The 13,843-nt window shown below is 39.8% G+C and overlaps 1 protein-coding gene across 1 annotated transcript; it reads right to left on the bottom strand.

The window, feature by feature from the left end:
* Positions 1-843: 843 nt before the first annotated feature.
* LOC147860886 (putative clathrin assembly protein At4g40080) lies at positions 844-3,603 on the bottom strand. Its single transcript, XM_087323836.1, has one exon. The coding sequence runs from the start codon at positions 2,416-2,418 to the stop codon at positions 1,315-1,317; it is 1,104 nt and encodes a 367-aa protein (XP_087179962.1). The 5' UTR covers positions 2,419-3,603; the 3' UTR covers positions 844-1,314.
* Between the last annotated feature and the right edge of the window lie 10,240 nt (positions 3,604-13,843).

Below are 13,843 nucleotides of genomic sequence, written 5' to 3'. Positions count from 1 at the left end.
AAGTTAGGATAAAGTGATTTCTTGAAGTACTTCTTGAGCAACATGGGGTCAAGCTAGGGTGTCCACTCTCTCCCACACTCTTTGGTCTATATGCGTCGATAAATTAGAAGAAATAGTAAACAAGAACACAAAAGAAGGAGGATTAGATGGTGGATAAATTTGAAGAAATAGTAAACAAGAACACAAAAGAAGAAGGATTAGATGGCCCATAACTCACGCTAAGAGTTTGTTTTTCTACTAATATGTGTTGATGAAATTGTGTTATTCCAATATAATTTGGATGGCATGCAACACTTACATGATGTATTGTACATTTTGCCAAATCAATGAGCTAATTGTTCACGTAGACCAAACAAAGATCGTGGCAATAAAGGCAATCCAACCAATACCCCACTATTCCATACAATGGTAAAGTAATATATGTGTGCAAAGCTTCAAATGTCTTGGTATTTAGGTCCCATCAACAAATAGGGTGGAATGTATGCTATTAGCATCCTAATAGCAGAAAAAATGTTATGTGCATCGACAAGGAATAAAATTGGATCCAATGTGTATCATTACAATGTGTTTGTTATTGTTAGTTCACATCATTTGATGTTTTGTTTTTGTTTCTGTTTCTGTTTTGTGTTCATTGTGTGCCCATTGTGAAGACCATTGGAACCTCTACCCTCACTTGTGTTTGAACCAGAGTAAGTGTTAAGAAGAAAATACTTGTGCATCATATGTGAGAATGTGCAACCAACAAACAATTTGATCCCCAGCAACAAAAGAAACTAGCGAATTAAACTACACCATTAAATTGAAGTATATATCTCGTCGAGAGTTCTCTTGTAGATAAAAGAAACACAATGTTTCTCAGTTATGTGATATACACTCAACAAAAATGTTCCTTTACACAAATCCGACAAGGATAAATAGAATAATGGCAATGCCAAGCTGCGATACTACATACTCTCCTGGCTCAAGAGAGTGTCAACATGTTACATGAGTACATACCCAGGTGTTCTTCTCAATCTAATGAATGTTATTCTTGAATTCATCATAGAGATTATACAAAGTATGTTGCATTTGCCCAGCAAAGTGATGAATTCAGCTGAATCCAGACTATTCGCTCAGCAAGGGATGAATTCAGCTGAAACCAGACTATTCGCTCAGCAAGGGATCAATTCAGCTGAAACCAGACTATTCGCTCAGCAAGGGATCAATTCAGCTGAAACCAGACTATTTGCTCAGCAAGGGATTGATTCAGCTGAAACCAAGCTAGTTAACAAAGCTTTGAGCATATGATAGATACACCACCAAGTTGAAAAAAAACTATAGAAATGTCTCATAGTAGTTGAAATGTGACATAGAACCTGCTCTTTTTACTTCCCAACCATTCGCACTTGGCTTTGAATATCGCGTCGATAGAGATTGTATCGATGATGGTGAACGAATTTCAATGTCAACAATGTCTAGCTTTGTTGAGTGCTTTTCTGTAGAAGCTACCCGAAGGGCTTCTTTGAGTTGCATTAGCTCATAATGCGAGAAAAGCACTTCCCGGCAAACCGTTCGGTTTTGTTGCAGTAATGGATCCTCGCACATCTCAAAGAAATAAGTAAGCATCATGGAATTCGCCGAGAGCTTATCACAAACCTTTAGCAGCTCTAGAACTTGTGATTGGACCAAAGTCTTGATCCTTGATTGAATCTCCTTGAGCCTTAGTTTAATCTCTCGGTATGCTTTCAAAATAACAAAAGTGGCAAGCCTTAGACCTTCTTTTACTAAAGGATGATCCATGACCACTTTCCCAGTTTCCCATCCACAAACTTCTTGCAAAAGTTCATTCAGACTCAAAATCTCTGCAATCAGTTGTTTATTGATCATACCCTTCAATTTCTCTCCGTACATTACTGAATCCTCGTCCATCATCTTCATATCGAGGAAATCACCAATCACAATCGATGTTTGGATCCACTGCTCGATGAATTTAGCATACCATCTAATCCAACCTGATATTTCCCATGTGAACAAAGAAGTAGAGTCTCGGAACCTTGATAGATTAAGATAGTTTCGACCACCTTGGGCAGGATGAATACTAATCTGATCTTGGAACATAAAACCACCTTCGAATACGCATCTATGGATGATAATCAAGCACTTAATTACCACAACCCAGTTTTGGCTTTTGTTGAGCCGATCCATTATAATGCTGACACAATGGGCAACATGCATACGAGAGCTTCGTCCAATCAGTAGGAGGGATTGTACGCAGTCTTCATCTGGAACTTTGTCCTCATGATTGATTGTTTTAAGTATTGCTACTTCAATTTGAGAGAATTTCTTGATTTTCGACATCGCAAGTCCTAGGGAAACTTGGTCTTTTAGAAGATTTGTAATCTTCTTGAGCTTCAACTGCTTCTTTATCCATTCGGCCATGTAAGAGATTAGAAATTTTGGATAAAGAATCAGGTTACCAGTGTGAAACAATCTGAACACCCAATATGAAGTGTTAGAGCTCCTTTAGAAGATATCAGAGAGAGAGAGAGAGTGTGTGTGTGTGTGTGTGATTGTTTTTACCAAGTATGAACCTGAACCCAAACCAGAACCAAAACAAAATGATTGCCAAACAAAGAAATTATTGGCAAAGGTAATCTGGTCGAGTAACATTAGAGATCAAAGAAACTCTTTTTCTCCAGAGAAAATTAAATATCAATAGAATTCTTTCCAAGCATATCCCTTGAAGATCAATCAAATACTTCTGTTTTTGTTTTGAACTCCAATTTTATATTAGACATCAAATGAAATCCTTTTGTCTTGAATCAAATGAAAGATAAATGGAATCCAACAAAAGCCTAGTTGGATCAATGGAACCCTTTCTCTTCAAAAGGCATGTCAAAGATTAAATGGATGTATTGTTCTCTGAAAGGCATGTCAAAGCTCGATATAACCCCTTCTCTTCAGAATTAGCGCATCAAAGATCAATGAAATCACTTCTCTCCAGAATTAGTACATCAAAGCTTGATGAAATCCCTTCTCTCCAGAATTAGCACAATCAAAGCCCAATGAAATCTTTTCGCTCACAACGGAAAATCAGAGAGACCAATGGAATCATTTCCTTTTTTTCTCCAAAAATGGACAAATCAAAGATCAATGAAATCCAAATCCTTGGTTATGCTCTCCACTTTGTAAATGTTGCTCTCGAGCTTGGCGAGAAAGATTTGAGTTTTCTACTTCATATTTCGTTTCTCTCTAAGGAAACCCGAAAAGGATCAATCCCAGAAAGAGGCGGTGAGAGAGAAAGAAAATAGAATAGAATTTATTCTTATATGAATGAAATCCAAATTCCGTTGGATATGTTCTCAGCTCTACGTATGCTGCTCTGGAGCTTGGCGAGAAAGATTTGAGTTTTCTACTTCCTCTTTCGATTCTCTCTCAGAAAATCCTAAACAAAGATCAAATCCCAGAACGAGGAGGGGGGGGGGGGGGGAGAGGATAGGATATTTTAGGTTAGATTTTTTTATCATCCACAAGGAGGCCAAAGTTTGACCTGTGGGAAAAGAGGGATGAGAGTACAGAGAAAACCCAAAAGAATCAATCAGATAGCCTGACAGACAGACAGAAAGAGAGAGAAAGAGAACCTGATTTCTGCTCACTTGTGAAGGCTACTTACAAGTTACTACTACTGCTTCTTCTTCTTCTTCTTCTTCTTCTTCTTCTATACCTCTCCTCTTTTATATGTATGTATGGATGGATGGGTACATACATACATATGTACATATATGTCTACACAAACACAAATAGATATGTTACAATGTACATGATAGACAGATAGATATAGAAGATGGATAGATAGATAGATAGATAGATAGATAGATAGATAGATATAGAGGATGGATGGATGAATGGATAGATAGATAGATATAGAGGATGGATGGATGAATGGATAGATAGATAGATATAGAGGATAGATAGATAGATAGATAGATAGATAGATATAGAGGATGGATGGATAGAGAGATAGATATAGAGGATGGATAGATAGATAGATATAGAGGATGAATAGATAGATAGAGGGATGGATGAATTGGATCATCATACATACATATACAGATTGATCACGCTCTCCTTGACGAGGCCCACAACATACATAATATGACCTGTCCAACCAAACTTCATAAACCCATTTTTCACATGCGTACAATCCGCGCCTGCAAGCAGTCCGAACATGAAAGTCTCCCTCTCTATGTGCCCCCCGAATGCTTCATTTGGCATCGAAGAGAATGTGTGCGTAAGTCGTATGGGCAGACAATGGGACGGGCTCTAGCATGTGTCCATGAGTGCAACTTCCCTCTTCTTGTTCAGCGAACAAGATATGGTTCTGTAGTTTGGTACAGCCAGCGCCCCGCTGCAATCCGAACATGAAGTCTCCATCTCCATGTGCCCGTGACACTTCATCTGGCATCAAAGAGAACGTGCGCTTAAGTCGTATGGGTAGACAATGGGTTAGGCTCTTGCATGTATCGATGAGCGCAACTTCCTTTCTTGTTTAGCGAACGAGATATGGTTTTGTAGTTTGGTGCAACATGTGTAATATAGAATGTATGGAACGTGAACCTCTCTCTATATGTGTCCCAAGCTTTGATATAGTGATGTTGCAAAGCTCATTCGTAGAGGAACCTATTGAATGCATCATAAAACAAAGTTGAGGTGCTCAAATTTCCAAACCATTTCTTCTTATGCTGCATCCATCTAAAACCCAAATTTTTTTGCTCTTTGTGTGTTTTTTCGCATCTTTTTTTCTTTTACTGTTTCTCATGTTATCCTACAAAGCCTATGTGAGGGTATTTTCTTAACCTTAAACATGTATTAGACAACCCTTTCCCTCGACATTATCTCTATGGGAAGTGTTCTAGTCCCAAGAAGTAGGAGCATGTATGGTGTTTATAGTTTGACATTGAAGAAACTTCACAACAGAATTGCTTTTGGACTTTTTCAAACTCTTCCCAATTGGATAAGGGATGTAACACCCCCAAACTCCAACCCTATAGAGAAGCACGTATTAGCATATATAATGTTTGTGTCTTAAAATCGCTTTTGGACTTTTTCAAAAGTAGACTTAGAGATGTGACCATCCTGATTCCCACACTTCAACCACCCTATAGAGAGAAGCTTGGTGTTAGTGTTGTTACCCATGTGTAAAAGAGGCGCTTTTTCAGAAACCCGACATTTAATATCTTTGCTGTTGCACATGTTCTCTAATGCATTTTTAACACTATTTCTTGCTTGTAAGCAATGAATAACACAAATCTTCATCTATGATTCGAATCCCATCTCCCTCTAAAACTTGATACAAAGTTTTTACATTTCTTTGACACCTTGTTCAACCTTTCTCATTACATTCTAGGCCTATAAATTAGCACCATCAATTTGAATTATTAAGGTTTATTCAATAGACACGATTCAATTAACCATGTAATTGTTGATAAAGTGTAAATCTAGTCATTAATTGGATATTAAGTGAGGTTCTTTATAATCAAGGTGATAATGTGAAGTTAATGCCAACATTATTGAAGCTAATCAACCAATTCATCATTTACTTAATGTAGTCTTAAAATCAATCAAAGCATTTTTCAAAAGAGGCAATGTATTGTTTAGCACAAATAAGTAAGATCCAATCTAGTCTAGGAAATAACAAAAATTTGATTGGGGAAAGGATGGCAGTAGAGAATGATCATCCATGAAAGATGCCTGCATAAATTTTCTATTCATCCAAGACAAAATGCATGGTCCATGGGCAAAAGAAATGTTAGTTTAAAGGATTTCAATTTGTCAACAAGATATGTGAACATATAGTTTGAATTTGAGTCATAAAATCACCACATTTTGCAATATTTTATTCTGATATACACATCTATTACGTTGTCATGAGACATCGAAATATGTTTTCTTATGAAAGTAGTGGCATTATCCAACTTATGACGTAAATGTCTTGCTTTCTAAGTAATGTAAAAGGCGACAAGATTAAATAATAGCATGCAATCGTAACCTAATGTTAATACTTAGTAAATTATGCATGAGCCTTAATTGTAGGGACACACACATTTCATGAGTATCAAGATTGAGTTATATGTTCGATTCTTTGAGCGTATATTCTTCTTTATTTCTTCATTGAAAAAATATATATCAATAATTGTTTGACATCCGAATTGTTCGTACGTATATGCTAGAATGTGTTTGATATGATTGTTTATACATTCATTAGCCCATCATACGCCTTATTAGGCTCCTCCTTGTCATATGTCACTATGAAACCACATTTTGATCTTAAAACTAATATTTATCATCGTTAGTTAGGCTTTCTTAGTAGTTGTTTTGCTTGCATTTGAACATATTCTTTCGAGTGGAAATGGTATACTCTCTGAAGACTCATACAATTTCGTTGTATTTTGCTATATGTACAGGCAATATTAGAAATTCCCTTTTTATAAGGCGTGGTATCAACACTTTATGCAGCAAATGACAAAAAACGATCAAGCCATCCAAAATTGTTTTCTTGTTGAGCTAGGTGTAAGGCGCTTCATTTTGGATTAAAATACGTTGGATCGAAATTGTCTTTCTTAGTAAACTATTTATAAAGAATGGAGTACTTAAATTGGAACAACTTCCACCACCCATTCTCTACATCATGAATTGGGCCTTTCATAGGCACGAACTTAACTACGTGGCGATTGGGAGTTAATGATTTCCTAAAATAAGTGTCGTTAGTTTTGGCACTCTTGTTTATTACGGAGTCCTTAACTTGTGTTGGTTCATGAATATCATCATTGTTGTTAAATGTCATATTTTTCACGCATTCTTGACATCTGAGATAAGACGCGAGTTGAGAATATGGAGAAACTAAACTCAAGTGTGATCAAAGGTGGAGGATTGTAGTAGATCATGATACTCAAACTAACGAGCTTTCTGTGGGGCAACAAAGTAGCCAATGCAATTGGTTGTGTGGGTCTCTCTCCTCACAGTTCTAGACTCAAGATTCCATCTAGCTATTTTTATAGACATCCCCCACTTGCAAAGACCTCCAAATGAAGCTTCAAAAATTCGTACAAATGCTAGTCTTTGTTACAATTCAAGATTTTGAAACCAAATTTAGTTATTTATATGTGTATGTGTGTCTGTGGGTGAGAGAGAGACATAAAGGGTCCTACGCAAGTGCTAATTAATGTTTGCAATTTTCCTTTATTTTCAACAAGTTGAAGCCATATCAATTTTTATATGTTTGTCGATTTCTTCGAAAAGGGTCCCAAAGTGAACGAATTGCTTACTATTCTTTTTTTTTTTATCCCCTTCTTAAAAATGCAACTTTATTTGTACACGTGTGCCCACAACTTAAGAATCCTCCAAGTGAACCTTGGTCTTAGCTGTATTTGATCCCCTTTACGATGTTATAATTGACAAGTGCCATATTGGTTATTATTGTGCCTATGCCATCATGACTTGATCAATAATCCTGCACCTGATTATCAAACAATGGCTGAAAAGCTTTGGCTTGCCTCAAACTTGAAAAAACATACATTCTTTATTTTTTGATTGGAAAATGAATATATCAATAGTTATTTGATTTCGTGATCGATAAGTGTCAACAAATATCAATTGTTGACAAACATTGCGACGTATTACTCACATGTCTTTGATATGATGGTTTATGGAGTTTTCCTTCTAAACTAAGTGTGGTCGATTTTCACACTCATTCGTTAGAGGTATTTCCTACCAAGGCTCTTAATATGTGTTGGTTTCCGAATATCGTCGTCACCGATAGTGTCATTTTTTTCACAATTCTTGGCATCAAAGATGAAACGTGGACCATTGTGGACATAGAATATGATAGTTAAACTCACAAACTCGTTTGGTGCAAAGTATGCAATAAAGTCTTCATAATGGTGCCTCAACACATCATCTCATATCATATGGAAGAATGGTGTGGATGGCAGATGGGCTCTACCATATGTATATCAATGAATATGATTTTCTTGTTTTGAGGAGAATATGGTTTCATAGTTTGGTGCAACAACATCAGTAATATAATGCGTGAAACTTGAGCCTCCACATCTCACCCATGCCCTAACTCATTCTCATAGCAAAATGCCTCATCTACTAACAAATCCATTGCAACTGTTGAGAATCAAGCTCAACCTAGTCTAGTGTGTGAACACACCCTTGAGAATGTGCACTCAAAGGTCAAAAGTCACCACTCTTATCTACACATTAACTATGTGTCATAGAATCATATTCTATGACACATAAGTAATGAGTTTTCACATTCCCCATGACCCATGAGCTTCGGTAGTTAATGAAGAGAGAGAGTGACTATATAAAGCACTCTCCTCCTACTTTGTAATGTTGTCGATTAATCTCCTTTGTAATATAATCTTCTTGAGTATTCTATTGTCTCTCAAAAATCTATCTTTTGTTTCTCTCCTCTAACTCTCTCTCTCTCTCTCACACACACATAACGCACATCTCTCACCTATTCCGCTACACAAGAATCATACCCGATTCTTTACAGGGTATCAAAGCGGTTTGGTAGCTCCATTTAGCCCATCCGCGTGTGTTGAGCTCTACGCCAACGTTACACCATGAATACTTAAATGGGGAGCGCTCTCCCTAGCGAGAAGTTAGACCGAAACAACTTCGCATCTTGGGAGTACAAGATGCACCAATACCTTGTCGACCAAGGCTATTGGGGTTATATCAAGGGAGCACAAGAAAACCGACCCGACCCGGAAGACATCGGCTACTCAACATGGGAGCAAGCGACGAGTCGAGTAATGTATTGCTTGGCGACATGTGTTCACGACCACATACTCGGTTACATTCGAGAAGCCGAGACGCCGAAGGAAGCGTGGGAAAATCTACGAAAGATTTTCGCCGCCAACACGACCGCGAGGAAGCTTCAACTTCGCCAAGAGTTGAACAACATCCAACAACGGGACATGTCCATCACAAGCTACACCTTGAGGATCAAGGAGCTTTGTGACTTGCTTGGATCAATAAGCGTCAATCTGAATGATGATGAGATGGTGCAAATATGCCTCGGCGGCCTTGCACCACGGTTCGGCTCGATGAGAACTGCCGTCCTAGCAAGGGAGAATCCTCCGTCTTTCTTTGATCTTCAATCTATGTTATTGGTCGAAGAGAATCATGTTCGAACAAGGAGCAACGCCTCGGAAGGCCACATGCTCTACACGCATTCGAATGGAGGAAGAGGACGCGGCCAAGCAAGAGGCCGATTTGGCCAAGGACGAGGCAGCGGACGAGGTCCGACTTATGACAACAACTCCCAAATTTGGCAACAAGACGGAAGCCATCGAGGAACCTTCGGAAGAAGGGGGACCTTCCATTCCGGTTCGAGTCGACAAAACTCGATCGAATGCAGTTATTGCGGAAAAATCGGCCACCATGAAGAAGAGTGCCGAAAGAAGAAGTGCGAGTCGGCTTTCACAAGCCGACAACTCACCAATTACGCCACCAACTCCGACTATGAAGATCATGGCGGAATGTTTGTAATGAGACATAGAGCAAATCCTATGTCGGCCTCTACTTCGACTAATGCCTCCAATCCGGAAGATGTATGGTTCGTCGACTCCCGTGCTTCGAACCATATGACGTCCCATCAAGAATGGTTCAAAGACCTTCGAGAGCCAGATTGACCCGATTATGTCGAGACTAGAGACGACACCACTCATCCGATTCGGCATGTCGGCAATGTCCCATTCGGGAAAGAAGGTGAACAAAATTGCATAAAAAATTTCTTACATGTACCCACCATAACGAAGAATTTGGTCTCGGTCGGCCAAATTGTGGAGCAAGGGATGCAAGTTCGATTCAACCAAGGAGGTTGCTTCATCGAGAAGGAAGGCCGACTAATTGCTCGTGGTCGAAGGGAAGGCTGAATGTTTATCCTCGAAGCGAACGAGGTAAAATCGGTCATGTTTGCAAAGGACCTCAAACACAACACCGACATAGAGCTATGGCATAAAAGAATTGGCCATATGAATCTCAACAAACTCAAGGCGATGCAATCGAAAGGAGTCGTCATTGGGCTCCCGACCTTCAAAGAGAAAGAGATTGAAGGAGTATGTGAAGCATGCCAATTCGGCAAGCAACATCGACACCCGTTCCCGAAGGAGAGGAACGTGAGCAAAGGCCTATTGGACGTAGTCCACTCGGATGTGTGGGGACCGGCACAAACGGCTACGTTCGGAGGATGTCGGTACTATGTTACCTTCATCGATGACTTCTCTAGATACACATGGATCTTTCCCATGATGATGAAGAGCAAAGTGTTTACACACTTCCAAAAATTCAAAAGCGAAGTCGAAAAGAAAATTGGGCGTCGTGTACGATGTCTTCGGTTAGACGGAGGAAAGGAATACTTCTTAGATGCGTTCACGGCATACCTTCGACAAAAAGGAATTCAGCGAGAATTCACTTGTTGACACACACCACAACAGAACGGTGCAGCCGAACGCAAGAATCAGCACATCCTCGAAGTAGCAAGGGCCATGCTAAATGAGAAGCATATGCCCAAGTCATATTGGGCAGAAGCTGCAAATATCGCCATCTACCTCATGAACCGGTGCACAACATCCGGAGTGCACGAGGTCACCCCACACGAGAAATACTATGGAAAGAAGAAGGATGTATCCCATGTAAGGATATTCGGCTCCATTGCATACGTGCACATTCCCGATGAGAAGCGGTAGAAGCTTGACCCAAAATCAGAGAAGTGCATCTTCGTGGGGTACTCACAGGAGCAAAAGGGGTATAAGTGCTTCAACCCCTCTATTCGGAAGACTCGTGTAAGTCGGGATGTCGTCTTTGACGAATCTACATCATGGTACAAACCCGAGCCGACTCCTCCCGAACCATCTACGAACGACCTCGACAACACAGAAGACGATGATCAACTAAGGTCAATACTTGAAGAGGGTCCGATCTCAACTAGATTGAGCGGACCACAAGAGCCTCCGAGCAACCAAAGCTCATCTCGGCCAAGTCCAAAGATGGACAAAGGGAAGGCCAAAATGCCAGAATATGAAGACGATCACTTCGATGGCAACAAATCGACTCATTCACTCGATAGTGAGTTCGATGGATTTGATGTGCCTCTTATGAGGTCACTCGGAGTTGAGAAAGCACTCACATCAGCAAATGAGAAACTCCGTCACTCCACCCGAGAGAAGAATTTGGTTAGCCGATTCGGCTACAACGACTATATGGCATATCACTATGCCTTTATGATGAAGGTGGCAGTAGTTCGAGAACCGGATGTAAAAACAAATAGTGTGCGGAAGCAATAGAAAACAGAAAACAAAGAATAGGTTTAATGGAGAGCTTAATAGTACGCGGGAGAGACAGAGAAAGCAGAACAAGAATCACTATTCAAAAAATTATATCAACACTCTGTGCATAGTATGTGTTCAGTGAACACTTTTATACAAGTCCATACGGTGTACTTCAATGCTCACTCGAGCGTTTGACACTAACTACGAGAGTATTAACTCCCTAGCTCACCGACTCTTTTGCTCACCGGCTCACCGATCCGTCTCGTTCACTGGCTCAGGCTTATTCAGCTGATCCGGCTCCAATTGAGCTTGTCGCTCAACACTCCCCCTCAAGCTCAATTTGAGGTTCGGTCATTGTCGTGACTTGAGAATAGGAGAGAGAAAAATAAGATGACAGTAGAAGGTAGAGGGAGAGAGAGAGAGAGAGAGAGAGAGAGAGAGAGAGAGAGAGAGAGAGAGAGAGAACACTAGAAATGGACAGAGAGTTTATATTATAAGAGAGCAAGGATTACAAAGAGTAGGCTAAGGGGCTACAAACTGGTGTTGAATCGAATGAGTTGTGATGAATGAATAGACACCTATTTATAGGTCCTTATGGAGTATTCTAGAATGTTCTAGAATATTTTAGATATTTATGAGAACTTGGCGAATGGGTTTATCCAACATTCAAGATCTCCTACCGGCGCACCCATATTTTTCGTTAAGAAGAAAGATGGTTTGCTTCATCTGGTCGTGGATTATCGAGGATTGAATAAAGTAACTATTTGAAACCGATATGCTCTACCATTGATTTCGAGCCTTCTGGAACGCCTCAATGGAGCTAAGTATTTCACAAAGTTAGATCTTCAAGGTGCTTACAATCTTGTTCGAATTCGTCCTGGGGATGAATGGAAGATTGCTTTTCCTACTAGCTATGGCCATTTTGAGTATACAATGATGCCATTTGGTCTCACGAATGCACCAGCAGTTTTCCAACATATGGCGAATGACATTTTTCGAGATTTCCTTGATATTTTCGTCATAATTTACCTAGATGATATCTTGATCTACTCAAAAACTCAAGAGGATCATGATATACACGTTCAACAAGCTTTGCAATGGTTGCGTGAATATGGTCTCTATGCAAAATTGGAGAAGTGCAGCTTTGACCAACGTCAAGTGGAATTTTTGGGGTACAGTCTCTTCACATGGCATCTCTATGGATCCAACAAAGGTTCAAACAGTTTTGGATTGGCAAACACCATAGTCTGTGCGAGATGTACAATGTTTTTTAGGGGTCGCAAACTTTTATCGCAAGTTCATCAAAGATTATTCAAAGATCGTATTGCCCCTCACTCAACTGACACAGACGGATCAACCATTTGTGTGGAGTATAAATGCAAACTCTGCATTTGAAGGATTCAAGCAAGCATTTACATCCGCACCAATTTTGATGCATGTTGATCCATTGAAGCACTTTATACTGGAAGTTGATGCATCTGACTTCGCACTAGGAAGCGTATTATCCCAGATTAGCTATGATGGCCAACTGCACCCTATGGCTTTTCATTCACGGAAATTCGAAGCTGCAAAAATCAACTATGAGATTCACGACAAAGAGCTTCTTGCCATTATGGATTCTTTTCAACAATGGCGTCATTTTTTGGAGGGTTCGTCTCAACAAATCATTGTCTATAATGATCACAAAAATCTAACGTACTTCCAAAGTGCTCGAGTCTTTGAGTTGTCGACAAGCTCGTTGGGCGCAATTTTTAACTCGTTTTGATTTTGTAATTCTATATCGCCCTGGGACGCAACAAGGCAAAGCAGATGCTTTATCTCGGCGTTCATATATGGAACTTCAACCAGGAGAGGCCGCATTTGAAAGTCAGAAGCAAATCCTCTTGGGTCCTGACCGTCTACGACTAATGGCTTTTCATGCTATAGACACACCCGAGGATTCAAGTCTTCTAGACTCCATTCGGGAGCATATTGAGACTAATGAATTTGCCCAAGATATTCTGAACCATATTATCCCAGATCGTGCTTCTTGTTCACAATCTCAAAATCCTCGTCAAGACTACAACCAGTTCAATTGGCATGATGGTTTACTTTTTCGACAAAATCTCTTATATGTGCCTGATGGTCCTTCTCGACTCCAAGTCTTGCAACAATGTCATGATACACCAATGGCTGGACATTTTGGCATCCACAAGACTTTGGCGTTAATTTCTCGAAGGTATTGGTGGCCACGACTTCGCCATTTTGTTACGGATTATGTTCGTAGTTGTGATACATGTTGCCGATCCCAAAAACCTCGACATCATCCATATGGCTTATTACAACCAATGCCTATTCTTGAGAGTTCATGGAAATCTATTTCATTGGACTTCATTACGGATCTACCACCTTCCAAGGGTTTTGATTCTATTCTCATGGTAGTAGATCGTTTTACCAAGTTGGCACATTTTCTTCCCTGCACAAAGGCCATTACGAGCCAAGAGATAGCCGAGTTACTCATGCGATAGGTGTTTCGG

The sequence above is a fragment of the Azolla caroliniana genome, unplaced genomic scaffold, assembly GCF_043228905.1.
Source record: "Azolla caroliniana isolate FFs.n. ecotype wild unplaced genomic scaffold, voAzoCaro1.0.p SCAF_8, whole genome shotgun sequence".
In the NCBI taxonomy this organism is placed as follows: Eukaryota; Viridiplantae; Streptophyta; class Polypodiopsida; order Salviniales; family Salviniaceae; genus Azolla; species Azolla caroliniana.
This window is presented reverse-complemented; position numbering and strand designations above follow the sequence as displayed.